At 41.9% G+C, this 14263-nt stretch overlaps 1 protein-coding gene across 3 annotated transcripts in view; it reads left to right on the top strand.

Annotated features, from left to right (window-relative positions):
• PALB2 (partner and localizer of BRCA2) overlaps positions 1–14263 on the top strand; it is a 117758-nt gene that overhangs the window by 78228 nt on the left and 25267 nt on the right. For all 3 annotated transcript variants that reach the window (XM_085629483.1, XM_085629481.1, XM_085629482.1), the window contains exons 10-11: positions 78–239; positions 11488–11604. In XM_085629483.1, the coding sequence (XP_085485609.1) occupies positions 78–239; positions 11488–11604 (279 nt within the window). The remainder of the gene's footprint in view (positions 1–77; positions 240–11487; positions 11605–14263) is intronic.

Raw genomic sequence — 14263 nt, 5'->3', positions numbered from 1 at the left:
TGTGCTGGGTTTTAATCAAAGAGCAGGTAACACTTCATGTAACATGTTCCACCAATGCATACATCTGTTTCTTTTAGGGTCTTGTTCTGTTCCTCTGATGTCTCTGGTCTGTCGGCATTGAAGGTGAAGAGTGGACCTATTTTAACAGTCCGTGGCCTGTCCAGGCGCAGAGTGGTCAGCAGCAGTGGGATACATCCTGATCAATTTGTGGAAGTTATGTTTCTTTCTGAAATGGGAAGGTGAGGAAATGAGCCTTGGATTTTTATAGTCACACAATGGTTTTGGCTACATTTCACATAAGCAGTTGTGTCTGTTGGATGTAGGTAAAAGTACAATGTTCGCCTGCTAGACCAATTACAACATATATTTATTCACTGAAATAAACGATAGTGAAGTTTGTAGTAGGGTGTTGAGATAAAAGCTAATCTTTAAAATAGTTTAGTAAACTATTAACTTGCGCCCCATCATGCACTGCTTATGACATCACAAATTACATCACTCATTGCATCCTAAATGACAAAAGGAATTACATTACTGATGTCTCAAATTATATCATCCAATATACTGCTATTAATATCACTCCATAAACCCTTATATCATTTTAAAAAAAAGAAAGTTGTTGGTAAAGGGCCTATAGTCCAAACAGCATGGATTTACTGTGTGTACACGTGTGGATGCATAGAATGAAAACCGTGTAAACCACAGAGGTAAGTGTGAGTGTGGCTGTTGAAAGTTCTTTGGTGCACATCTACAAACCCATAAATTTGAGGTGCAAACATACTCCATTTTAAACAAGGTAAAGGCTGAGCACACCCTAAGTGGGTTGCAAAGGCATGTTTCAAAGTAAGTTCTGGCTTAAAGCCTGTTGCAAAAAATCTGTGTGAAAAACTAAAGCTTATGCTGACAATAGATTATCCAATAATAGATGTCTGGGCACGTGCCCATGTTAAATAGTTGTAGTACAGTGCTATAGAAACATTTTTTGTAACTAAGACGTTTATAAACTGTGGATGTTTATTTCAGAAACTTTGATGAAGATTTTAAGGCTTTGCAAATTGTTGAATAGTATAGACTATAAGGGATGACACACTTAGGGGAGGTTTTACTCACATTGAGGTTCTCAGCATGGCCATAAGGTTAAAGGGGATTGTGCTCATCTCAGGAATGTGTGTGGTGCATTTTACAAAACTGTGAAAGGTTGTCTACAGAGCCAGTAGAAGGTGTCTTATCAGTGGCAAATGCACATCTATCAGCTTCTTGACTTAAAATTGTGTGTATTCTGAATTGTTTTAACAGGGTGATCTTGGCAGAAAGCTATATTTTTAACCTGAAAGCATGCTTTTTGTGATTTGGTGAGTAGTTTTTGAGAAATTAACGTGCAATATGTAAGTATATCTAGAGGGTTTGACTTCACAGCTCTCGGGAGACTCCCACGGGCATTCAACTTCAAGTAATGGAGAGATCTGATAGGCTGAGGGGCGCATTTTCCATTCTGCTGTCTCACTCTCGAGGGTTTCTATAGCGGGGCGGGCTGCCCCCAAAGAGATGGCTGCTTGCGGGCAGGAGGGTAACTATGCTTTGTAGTATAATATTATTTTATGTTGGGTGTGCTCAGCTTCTAACTAGTTTAAAATAGAGTGCTTCTTGCACCTCAAATTGTATGGGTTTGTAGATGCCATTATAAGTTGTTGTTCAGAATCTATAATCTTGCAGACAATTGAAGTCGCAGTAAGATTGTAAGCTTTCTTAAACAAGTAATCGCTATTCTACTCATTTTAGGAATATCTGTAGGGAACTATTACATACAAGAGAATGTTTTGTATAGAGGCCTGGTTGTGCACGTCTTGTCACTGGCTAATGTATAGATATGAAGCCATTCACTTAAAATTCCAAGTCAGATGAGGTGTTTAACAGGTACATCTCATTAAGGTAATGACCAAACACTTTTATTAAACAGATTCAAGGTTTAATAAGTTAGTGCAGATTCTCACCAGTTCTCCATGCTGCCAGTCGCCTCCTTCCTCCCACTGCTGCCAGACTGCTCCGGCCTGAAGTCCGCTTTGCCAGCCTGCCTACCTTGGCAGCCCGTCTAGGTTCCTGTGCCCTACGCTCAGTCACGAAGTTCCTGTGCTCTAGGCTCCAGGACCAGACCTACTTAATGGAGGGGACAGCGATGCCCCATTGAGCAGGTCCTCGTCAGCTCTCCTTGCTGCCAGTCGCCTCCCTCCCTCCTTTCGCTGCTGCCAGGCTGCTCCTCCCTGAAGTCAGTTTGCCAGCCTTCCTTGGCAGCCCACCGAAGTTCCTGTGCAGTAGGCTCCAGGACCAGTGCCTCTCACTGTTTGCTCCCACGCTGTTTTCCCACTCCCACCTCCCCAGTGCCCCTCCCAAGACCTACTTAATAAAGGCCTCAGCAAAGCCCCATTGAGCAGGTCCTCACCAGCTCTCCTTGCAGCCAATCATCTCCCGCTACTGTCAGGCTGCTCCTGCCCAAAGTCAGCCTCGTCAACTTTCCTTGGCAGCCTGCCTAGATTCCTGTGCCCTCCGCTCCAGGACCAGTGCCTCTTGCTATTTTCTCCCACGCCATTTTCCCGCTTTTCCCGCTCCCACCTCCCCATCGCTCCTTCCAGGACCTACTTAATGGAGACCACACAGCGGGCACACCAAAGGCAAACCCATCTGCACCTTGACCGCGCCCAGTGTCGGGAACCCTGCCCATCTGGACACCCAGAGGTACTCCACTGCAGATCTCATGCCTGGACCCCACACACCACAACAACTGCTGCCTAGTATCCACTCGCTCTGCAGCAGGACAGTTCACCTGCCACCGATGACAGTTTACCTGCAACCTAGGACCTCTCGCCCTCGTAGAAACCTGTGCCACGCCCACCCCACCGGCTGACACCACCCCGTAACCACTTTGATGCCTCTGATCAATGCCACCGAAGTCTGACATAGCATCTCCACCCTCGCCACGACGTTACGTTCATCACATAGACATGGGTCTGTCCTGACATCGCCACCGCAACTTAAAATGGCTACAAGGTGACCGCACCAACAAACACGGAGGTGGCATTGCCATCATACACATGGAATCATCTAGCTGCACCACCACAGAAGGTGAAACCACGTCGATTATGGAACACCTGGATTTCCAACTCCACACAGACGACAATACAACCATCAAAGGCACCCTCACCTACAGACCACCTATACCTTGAAACCAGCCTCACAGACTTCATTGTCCCACTCTCCATCAAATCAAAGCACCACATCTTCCTCAGACACCTCAGCTTCCACCTGGACAACCCCACAGACACAATGTTGTAATTTCAGTGACGATTGATGTTCTATGGTATTATTTTGATATACTTGTATGTTTTTGTCTTTTATGCAGGATTTTTATCCTATTAACATTTACATGAGGGAAATGTATATTTTTGTCTTGAAGAAAGTGGTCACAAAATATATTTTCTACCGAAACACGTTGACGCATATGTTGTGCCAAGTTTGAGGAACAGATGATCACATTAGAAAAGGAATTGTTTGTCATCATGTTTTGTTTCGTTTGCTTCCTACAACCTAGCTCAAATCAAGGACAGATATAATTGTCTTGTATGTTTTCTCTCTTGCAAATTGTTATGCAATTTTTTTTTTTGATTGTGTGTAGCTCTTTTTGTCAAATTGATTTTAAACTTTTGAAAGTCTGTAATGATATTTGATATATGGATTATTTTTATTAAAAAGTTTGTGTTATAAATATTGAGACCTTGTAGCATTTGGCTCATTGAGGATTGGGATTATGAGTGCTGGCTGTGTGGGTTTCTATGTGTGTTGAGCTGGTGAATGACTAGTTGTTCCAATAGGAATTATTTTTGACTTGACAGTCGTTCATTGAGCCCTGTCCCTTTGGTCTGTGGGGCCCCTCTCATTGCATGTACCTAATTCTGTTGGCCGCATTATGTTCAAGTCGACTGTAGAAGATGTACCAAAAACTAGAATCACTGATTTTTCCGAGTTCAGGCAGAGGCAACTTTTGTACATCCACTCAGCTACTGCCGATAGGCCGCCCTGGAAGTTGGCTATGACCGAATCGTCCAGGTGGTAGAAACCCTAAATCAGCTGAGTGTTATCTGAATAGAGCACCACATTGAAACCTCATGATTGCACAGTGGAAGCAAGGGGGGGCATATATATTTTAATTGAAATGGGGCTAAGAGCTGATCCCTGCGGCACTCCACATTTGACCTCTCAGTAGCCTGAGGTATAGGGAGAGAAATGAACTCCTTGCCTTCTGTTGGAGAGGAAGGATTTTAGCCATTTCAAGACTGTGTCTACAATAGCAGCTTTTTCCAGCTGCTGTAATAATATGCCATGAGACATCTGATCAAATGCGTCCGATAAGTCGAGCAAAATTAGTATCTATTTTGTTCCTAGGTCAAGTCTGGATTTAATTAAATCAGACAATTCTGTGTGCTGACTCATTGCTGAAACCAGCATGGAAACCGGACTGCAAGGGATGTAAAAAGTTAGTCTCCTCTATAAACCTGGTGATCTGGCGGTTGACCAGAGACACAAGCATCTTCCTTAAAAGGGGAGTAAAGAGATGGGTTTGTAGTTCCCTGGGAATAACGAACGGATCAAGGTTGGTTTGTGTGTGAAAGGAAGCACTAATGCCTTTTTCCAACATGTAGGGACCGAGCCAGAATCAAGGGAGAGGTTGAATAGGGAATAGATTTGTTGGTTTATTGAATGGACTGCCCAGTTGAGAATGTGCAGCGGGCACGCGTCCAGTGGGGAGCCAGATTGTGCTTTTAAGAATAGAAGTTTCAGAGTCTTTCAGAGAAATCTTCTCAAAGGAAGTCAGTTGTGAGATATTTCTCTGAGGTTCAGGTCAGAGCAAAATGGGGACGTCTTTTTTGTTGTTTTCAAATATGGAGTAATTACAAAAAACATTGTTTAAAAAAAAAAAAAAAAAAAATCTTGCAGATTGTTGACAAACTCCTGTGATGACGGGTGGATTGATTTCCCACTATGGGATTCAGAAAGGAGTTTACAATTTTGAATATTGTTCTAGGGGCGTTTTCTGCTTCATCAGTTTGTTTTGCGATCAGGTAGGCTTTTTTTTCCCTGAACTATTTGAGAGCGACTTTATAGGTAAGCTTGTCTTACCTATAAAGTTAATATTATTAAACACTTATCCATTATCACTTAAATTAGTGCCCCCAGGAGAGTTTCAGACAGATTTAAACAGTGTTAAAGCTTATGCTATTGCTCAGTGGCTCTGGAGTGCTCGTAATCCCTGTTAGTGGGCTGTGAGTGTGCTCTTGCAGCATGTTGAAAGTAGAAGAAAGACTCATGCTAACTCATTATTTAAATTGTATAGCTTTATTAAAAATGCCAAAATTGTCAATGATACTTTGTATGTCTTAATGAAAATTATAGGAATGTTTTATTGATTTATTAACAAGTTAAAAGTGAGGCATTATATGTTCTATTGAATGTCATAAGTAAGGTTTTACCTGCCCTAGATGTTTTTATGGTGTTGCATTAGTCTGTTATGGTACATTTCTGCTTTTATGAATGTGTGACACCCTGACAAAATGAGTAGGACTATCTTTTGATAACTATACACCCGTATATCGTGTCTAGTAAATGTGATGTTTTCATGGAATTAGGGTTATGGGCTTGCTTTGGATTAGGACTGTTGGGCTGGTCTCACTGTAGGCATTTCCACCTGCCTAATTGTACACATTTGTAAATTCATGTGTAGCATCAAGTAGTTTGTGTGTATGTGACTTTTTTATTTTTAAGTAAAAGCACTTGCAGGTCAATGATTTATTGGTTGTTTGTTACTTATCTTCAAACTGGAGTATTAGCCCACATCACTGCCCTGAGTATGCCTTGGGCTGCTCTGCCTCGCTACGCTGAGAGAGTCAAGTGCTACAACAGGATACTAGGTGTCCAGTAGACTTAAGATTGCAGACTTATTACTTGAGAAGGACCCACGTCCTTCCCAACTAATAACCCACTTTCCTAAAATGGTTAATTTTGAGTGTAGGACCGGGTCGGAGGCCAAGTCCTGCAGGCAACCTTCCCACTGGCCACGGCCAAATGCCATGGCAGTGGAGGAGGGTTGGCTACAGGATTCCAGAAAGGGCTGGGTGTATGCTTAGGTCCAGAACCTACAGAAATTCATGTAAAAGTGATGTTATAGTTGGGTATTGTTATAGGATCTTCGTGGTAAAAAACTCACTGAATTCACTGAAAAAATCTAGGATTAAAGTGGCATAGTTAAGTGCTGAAATTAGATAAAAACTAAGGATTAAAAACCAACTAAACTGAAATTCACCAGTTATAGTTTAGTGAAATAACTATAGCCTGCGCCCCATCATGCACTGTTTACGACCCTGCATATTACATCAATCTTGACATGTTAAATGACATCATTGATGGTATCTCAAATTCCATAATCTTTGATACTACTGTTCAAATTACACCATTAGCCATTACATAATTTAAAAAAATAATCTTCTTAATAAACGGCCCATAGTCGTGTGCAGCATAGAGTTACTGTGTGTGCGCGTGTGTGGGCGTATAGAAATGATGTAAGCCCTGGAGGCAAGTGTGGTTGTGTATGGTGAAAGTGTTATGTGGTGCTTTGGTTATAGTGGCTGGAGTACTCCATGTTAACCAAAGTAAAGGCTGAGCACACTTGATGTGGATTGCACAGGCATGTTTCAAAGTAGGTTGTGGCTTAAAGCCAAAGTCGGTTGTGAGAAAAGCCGCAGCTACTGTTGACAATATATTATCCTCCAGTGGATGCCTGGTGCTTGCCTATGTTAAATAGGTGTAAACAGTGCTACAGACAAATTCTATGTAACAAGGACATTTATAAGTTGTAGATGTTTATTTCCAGAACTTTGTTGAAGATTTTTAGGTATTGCACTTGGTTGAATAATGTTGAGGTAACCCCTTTTGAGGTGTAACTCAAGACTAGGGTCATAAGCATGGCTCATGTCAGGAATGTGTGTAGTGTATTTTTACAAACTACTGAGGCTTGTCCATAAGACCTGGCAGAAGGCAAATGCACACCCTACAGCCTCTTAACTTAAAATTGCAGGTCATGTGTAATGTTTAGGAGGGTGTCCCCGTCAAGGTTAATACAAACTCAGTTTAACAAGGGTGTGACTCCCTATACATTTTGAGGCATTTGTTTGTTAGATGGGTGAAAACTGATATATAGTGAGTAACATCTACCAAATGTGGGTGACTTGACCTACATGCTGTGTGTCCGACATGTGGTCAATGGTTATGTCCATTATCACTTGATTGGTGATATAAAATTGGGCATCGGTGCCGTTTTTTGAATTCCTTCAAGTTCACATCCAAGTTGGGAGCCTCTCACAATGACTGGATGATTTCATCAGTGATGCCATCAATGATGTAATTTGAATTGTCATCAGTCATGTCGGCAACTATCTCATTTAGCATGTCATGATGGATATAGTATGTGAGGTCATAAGCAGTGCATGATCGGCGTACAAGTTATAGTTGGTTCATTAAACTTCAAGTAGCGAAAATCTGTGGTCATTCGGGTTTTAAACAATTGTTCTTGTCTCATTTCAACAATAATATCACTGTAACCCTTTGATTTTTCAGTTAATATAATATTGCACATTGGTGGTCGCCACTTTGTAGTTCTAGTTAAGACAATGTTTCGATTGATAAGTCATTTTTTGAGTTACCTAGAACTTTTGACCGCATGGACGAGTTTGCATGAAAGGTTGCAGTCTGCTTACTCGGCCAGCTAAGTTTCGGCATGCAATGTTTCGGGAAGGTCCATCTATGGGGAAAAAAGTTCAGATTCAATGACTTGATCTTCACTTCGTATGTTTGCGAAACTTTGTTGCCTGAACCCATGTGCCTGAGAACATGCTTTAGCCTATATCCTTGCTTGCTTACAGCACTCCATCCATTTTGTATGTACTACATGGTAGTCTTTAAACAATAAAGAATATGTGGAGGAAATGGTATTGATTAGTGAAGAAAATTGCCTTGGTAAAGTTGTTCGAATTGTAGATACAGCACTCCCTTTGTAGGTTCATAATGTGTCATTAAAACATGCACATTTGTCCAGACCTGTACATAAGGTTCACTGGTGTTGAAGGGGATCATTGTAAGCGGGTGCAAGCTATAGCTTGTCTTTTGGTTCTGGTATGATTGATGAAAGATGGTGGTGGCTTTGAATGTTTGTTCACTAACTTTAGAAATATTGTTGAATTTGAAACAGATGAGTGTTTTATCTCCATTTGGTTGTGGTAATCCAAGGTTGCAGGGGAATTATTTGCTTTGTTGATGCATAAAGTGAAAGCTCACTATCCATTTCTTTTGGAGGTAAGTGTTTTGTAGTGTATAGTGGTAGATACATTGAGGATTTTCTTCAGGTTGAAAAAGCGCTTTAGTGTTCTAGCTTTGGTGACTTGAAGGAGTTGAACAGCTATGTTTTTCGTAGATTATGAGTGCTTTGTAGAGGGGAATCAATGTCTACAGTTTCCGATATGGTGGTATTTAGAAAGTGGAGCAGTTCGACCGCCAAGGGGGTTGTGGAAAATATAAGGTAATTTTTGTTGAGACAATTGAGAAGAATGTGAAGTGTTGGTTTCTTTTGTAATGTGGTCCATTCTGTTGTATGGTCTTTGAGTGTCTCATCAGTCGGATTCTGTGTTATGTTACAAGGCTGATGTCAGCAGTGCGTGCATACACTAGTGGCACAAAGCGTCCCAAGAGGAACAGCTTTCCAGGCCCATAATAATACTAGCTCAACCACAGAAGCAGACCGTTTACTGTAAATAATTAACACTGGCGTATGCCTCACTCCCTCTTCCTTCCACCCGACTTGAATGTCAGAATGTCTGTTAAAGGCTTACACTCACTCAGCACTGTGCAATGCAAATCAATAAAAAAACAGCATAGTATTAGGCAAGAAATTTAAGTAGCAAGTTATTTGAAAAATCAAATTCATCACTCCAAATCCTCAACAGTAGATTTTAGAGCCATCACTAAAAACCGTCCCACGATACAACAAACCAAATGAAATTACATCAGTAGTAACAGCTCCAAAAAGAGGAAACCATCTATCTTTCTAAGCGGTGGATAAAATTCTCAGAAAAAACATAAAATGTGTTATAGTTTGAACAGACAAATTCTATCCAGTACAATAATGAGAAATGCCCGCTGATAGACAGCCTTTTGTAAATGACAGAAGATGATGTGCAATGCTCAGTCTAAATCTAGCTAAAAGATTCTGTTCTTACCCTCCACTGAAAAGCCGTAATTCATCTTCCAGCCGTGGTGAAGATTTTTTAAATAATAAAAGATCTGACTGATGTCTTATCTAATTCAATGGTCTCCCGAGACAGCCACCCCTCTTACAAACAACAGTTTAAACTAGGTCTTTGCTTTCTTTGAAGCATTCCACTTTGTGGTAAGCAGCTCTGAGTGACCCAAGTCACCACGGACATCTCTGCTGTAATTTACCATGCTATCTTGTGGTGAGCGTCTTATGCTAAGACAATCACAAATAATCTCTCGAAAAAGGCCAGGCGTAGCACTGGACTAGACTGAGATCACAATGGGTTAGGCGATAATTTGACTATATCCTTCACATAACTTTGTCCATGTTATTTGTGACATATACAATTAGAAGTTCCCATAGGCATACTATTCAAGCACCTAAAAAATCTGTTTTCTCCCGCTTGTTGATTAGACTGATCTGTGAAGCCCTGGATTCCTGCACAGTCATTCAATTAATTGAGAGCATTAGCACTCTTAGACATGATAACTACATCGTCAGCAGTCGATATAATGACATTTGGTGCCCAATCTATGGTTGTCCTTGCCGCTCCACTTTAAATCTCTCTGTACAAGTAGTAAATAGAAGAGCCAGATTTAAGCTCTCCAAGCACGTGCTCCATGGCCATATCTGACTTTATCAGTGAGATTAAAATATAAACAACACACTGAATCAATGATACTGGAATCCACTCCCATACCTGGAAGACTGGACCAAAACTTGCACCTATTGACTTGGTCAAAGGCTGAACTGAGGTCCATAAATTCCTGATACGGTGATTCACCTAGGAAAGATACATATTTGCTGATAAGTAAATGCAGATTAAGACATTGTTCCACCGTCCCCAAGCCTGCCCAAAAGCCCAGTCTTTAATTCTACACATTAACATCTTACCACCCTCCTTCACTATTGAATCTCTAAAAGAGACAGAATGATAGCATCTAGGGTTTCCTCTGTCACCCGTTTTCTAAATTTTAACCATAATTGATTGTGACCATAGCAGATATACCATCAGTTTTTAGATCCTTCATAATCAGCAGTGACCATGGCTAAATGTTATGTTCAAAAATATCTACAGGCAGCCTGTCTAGACCAGGAGCCTTGGTAGAGGGGGGGCTGTACCTACGCCCAGACGCAACCTCCGCATGCTCAGAAATCTATCGGGGTAGAAAGAAGCATAATCCGGAAAGAAGCTATAGATGGTAATAGTAATATAACTAGATTGAACATTCCGAACCCACATGTTAGCTGTGATATGTGCTACTGATCTATATTTGGAAGACATCTTCCCACTGCACAGACTATTCACCACCTTAAAGAACACTGCCCTGACGCTGCTGCTAATAGCAGTGAAACACTTACGTTTAGCTGTCGCCTTTCTGTAAGCAGCCCTGAAAGTAGGAACCTTTTCAGGGTTTTGGAGATGGGGAGTGTTCCAAGGCTGCATGAATCTTCTGACATGTCACACTACCTGTTTTATCAAACGATTGAGGAGCATGCTGGGTTCAGCCATCAGTGGGGGCACTAAGCAGATTAACATTAGTGCCAGTGATTAAGTTAAAGCCTTTTAAAATATCATCCACTCACCCTCTTTGAGACAAAATAAAATGTTATTCAAAGGTGAGTTTAGGAATCTCGACGGCCTTTGGCCTCTTTCCTCTGTATAGTCACAGAACTCCTCGATGACTTGTAGGGGTTACTTTATACTTTATATATTGGACCTTATTTAATATATCAGTACTAGGATCAACATCTCATGAGTGGTTTGACATCTCTTAGGTGGGCTTCTTGTGAGGTTCATGTGGAAATAGTCAATCAAGCTCCTCTAAAAATGACTTAGGAGAAATGTTTTTGATGTAGCACGAGCAGCTTGAGGTCTACCTGACAAGAACCTAGTCAACATGTTGAGTGAAGTAAAGGTAAGAAATTGTGGTCTGTAAGAAAAATCCAACGAATAATAAAGGTTTGACAAAACCCTTGATAAATAAGGTTGCCTCTGTTGGTGCTCATTTTATTGGATGCCGGACAGGTAACTATCCCAGAGCTGATTGATTGTTAGTAGAGCTTTGTATTGGAAAACCTTGTGTCTTTTTTGTTTTTAAAATGACCTCTTACTCTCCCATCCTCTTAACTAGGAACCAAGAGACTCTTGCCCTGCGCTCTCCAGAGGAGACAGTCTTGTCCTTTGCTGAGGTGGAAGGAGAGAGAAATGCTTTAGTTGGGACAACTGCAGCCAACAATGCTGTTATTTGGTAAGATTTAGATCAAAGGGGGTTTGTCCCTAATATGACAACTAGAAAGGGCCTACTATTAGAAGCAACAAGATCTAGTTATCACATTTATATTATACATTGCTTAAATAGCAAACCATGAAATAATCCTATGGTCGGAGTATTTATTTACCCAATTATTCACATTATTTCAAAGAGCATAGTTATTTATATCTGTGTTCAGAACAATGAAAACATGAACATTTTGACAGCTAACATAAACTATTACAATTGACAAAAACATTACAACGCACATAACTATACATAAACCTCAGACCCAGTCATGGTTTCAGAAAAGACAACGCAACCTGAGTGGAAATTTGTTAACCACATTCAAGTCCAAGTTACAAGATTGCTACCAGAGGGAACACATTTTTAACATATTCATGGATAACCTTATTTACACAAGGAATTATTCCCTATGATAGGGTTAAAATCTGGTAAAATGTGCCAACACGTTCGAACCTCAGCACAATTTATGGGATTCTCATCAGGGCCGTGACTGGGTGTAATCTAAATAAACAAAAAAAATAATGAAATTAATTGGAGCTAACCCTTCCCAAAATTTAATTAAATTTGTGTTCATAAACTACAATGTAATTTGTACCTGTGGTCAGTAATTCAAAACAGCCTGTGTTGAAGTTTCTGTACATGTGGCTAAAAATATCTTCATTCTATGGAGCAAGAAATGAAATGTGTTTCAAATGCATGTGTAGAAAAGATACACAACTGTTAGACCTGGCACCATTGACGTGGGTCTCCCTTCAATTTGTTGCTGTTGCCTCCTGTGTTTTTGCTATGTTTTTGCTGGTCTAGATGCTTTGGGCACTTTGCCACTGCTGTTCAGTGCCAAAGTGCATGTGCTCCCTATTGTAAATTGATGTAATGGATTAGTGACTCCATGATTGGCTTATTAGATTTACTTGTCAGACCTTAGTCCAGTGCACCATGTGTGCCCAGGGCCTGTAAATCAAATGCTGCTGGTGGGCTTGCAGCACTGATTGTGCCACCCTCAGAAGCAGCTTGTAAAATATGACTCAGGCCTGCCTTTGCAGAGCCTGTGTGCAGTGTGGGACTGCCATGTCGACTTGTCAAGTGCACACACTTGCCAGTTTCTAAACCTTCCCTTTTCTACATATTAGTCACCCCTAAGGTTGGCCCAAGGGCAGGGTGCATTGTATGTAATAGGTAGGACATGTCCTGATGTGTGTGGCATGTCCTGGTAGTGAATTATAGCCAATTTAGTTTTTCACTATTGCAAGGCTACCTGTTCCCATAGGCCAGAATGGGCAGTTTGATTAAAACATCTTATAATCATAACTGACCCTGGGAACAAGATAGGAAAATAAAGTTTAGTATGCCTGAACTCAGAATGTTAAAATACATCTTTTAGTGTGGGTGATTTTTACATTCTGTGTTTGAAAATACCACTTTTAGAAAGTAGGTATTTTCTTGCCTAACCATCCAACATGCCTCTGCTAGGCTTGTGTATTCCATGTCTGGTTTGTGAGTGACAGGTGGCTGGAGAGAGCCTTGGCTCCAGCAGTCTGATGGATCAGGGCTGGGCTGAATGGGACCTGCATTGAATAGAGAGTAGGGGGGGGGGAGATTTCCTTTCACTGACCTGAGCACTCATAGAATAGAGAGTAGGGGAAGGAGTTTTCTTTTCAACTACCTCGGCCAGGTCTGCTTTCAACAATGCTGTCTCCACCTCCTGCCAGGAAGCTGTACCAGGGAGGACAGAACTAGTTTTGGCTGGGCACAGGCACCCTCTACCTTCAGAGGACAAAGAATTCTGCAGTATAAATATTGGGGCCTAGACCCCAGAACTTTAGATCACTTCTGGGAATCAAGACAAACCTTTGCCAGGGAGAAAAACCAAGGAAACTGAAGGAGGAGACTGCCCCTCTGCTGTTTGGGGTTGGCCTGCAGTGGTTACTTTATTGCCAAGGAAAGGAGAAAAGGAACTCTGTGTGTACTTTTACTAACTTGAGGAAGATTTCTAAAGGCTTGAAGCTGAGCTTGCCTCCTGTTCTGAAGTCTCAGCGACACAAAGACTTCACCACCAGCTCCCCCTGAATTCCCTTGCTGGTAATTCTACCTGCAGTGAGGTGCCTGCTGTTGTTTTGGGCCCTCTGAAGACTGCGTGTTTCTGGGAGTTGGAAGCACGACGCACCAAGGACAAAGCGCGTCTCCGCCGCAGCAGTTGCCATCGCATCACTAAAGAAGCGTGACGCCGCCGCAGCTGTTCGCCATCGCATCACCGACGAAGCATGACACATCACCAGAGAAGCGCGCCGCAGCCGCAGAGGTCACCGTTGCATCATCGGAGAAGTGTGTCACAGGGCCTGTCGCGAGTCGCTACACGGCCGTTGGGCGTGCACGCATCGCATCCTCGTTCTTGCATCGCATCAAAGACGCCCTTTTGTTGCATCGCACCGGATCATCGCATCAAGGAGCCATTTTGTCGCATCGTAACCGGAACGCAGTAAGAAACCGACACATCACCTCCTCTCCGGTAAGGAACCGATGCATCACCTCCCCTGCGCTGCATTAAGGAACCAACGCATCTCCTCCCACGAAGAAAGGAACCGACTCATCACCTTCCCTGCTACCCTTTTTGTTCGTTTTGCGTTACGCA

This window comes from Triturus cristatus, chromosome 10 (genome assembly GCF_964204655.1).
Source record: "Triturus cristatus chromosome 10, aTriCri1.1, whole genome shotgun sequence".
Classification (NCBI taxonomy): Eukaryota; Metazoa; Chordata; class Amphibia; order Caudata; family Salamandridae; genus Triturus; species Triturus cristatus.
The sequence above is the reverse complement of the archived record's forward strand: the minus strand, read 5'-3'. Positions and strand labels throughout refer to the sequence as shown.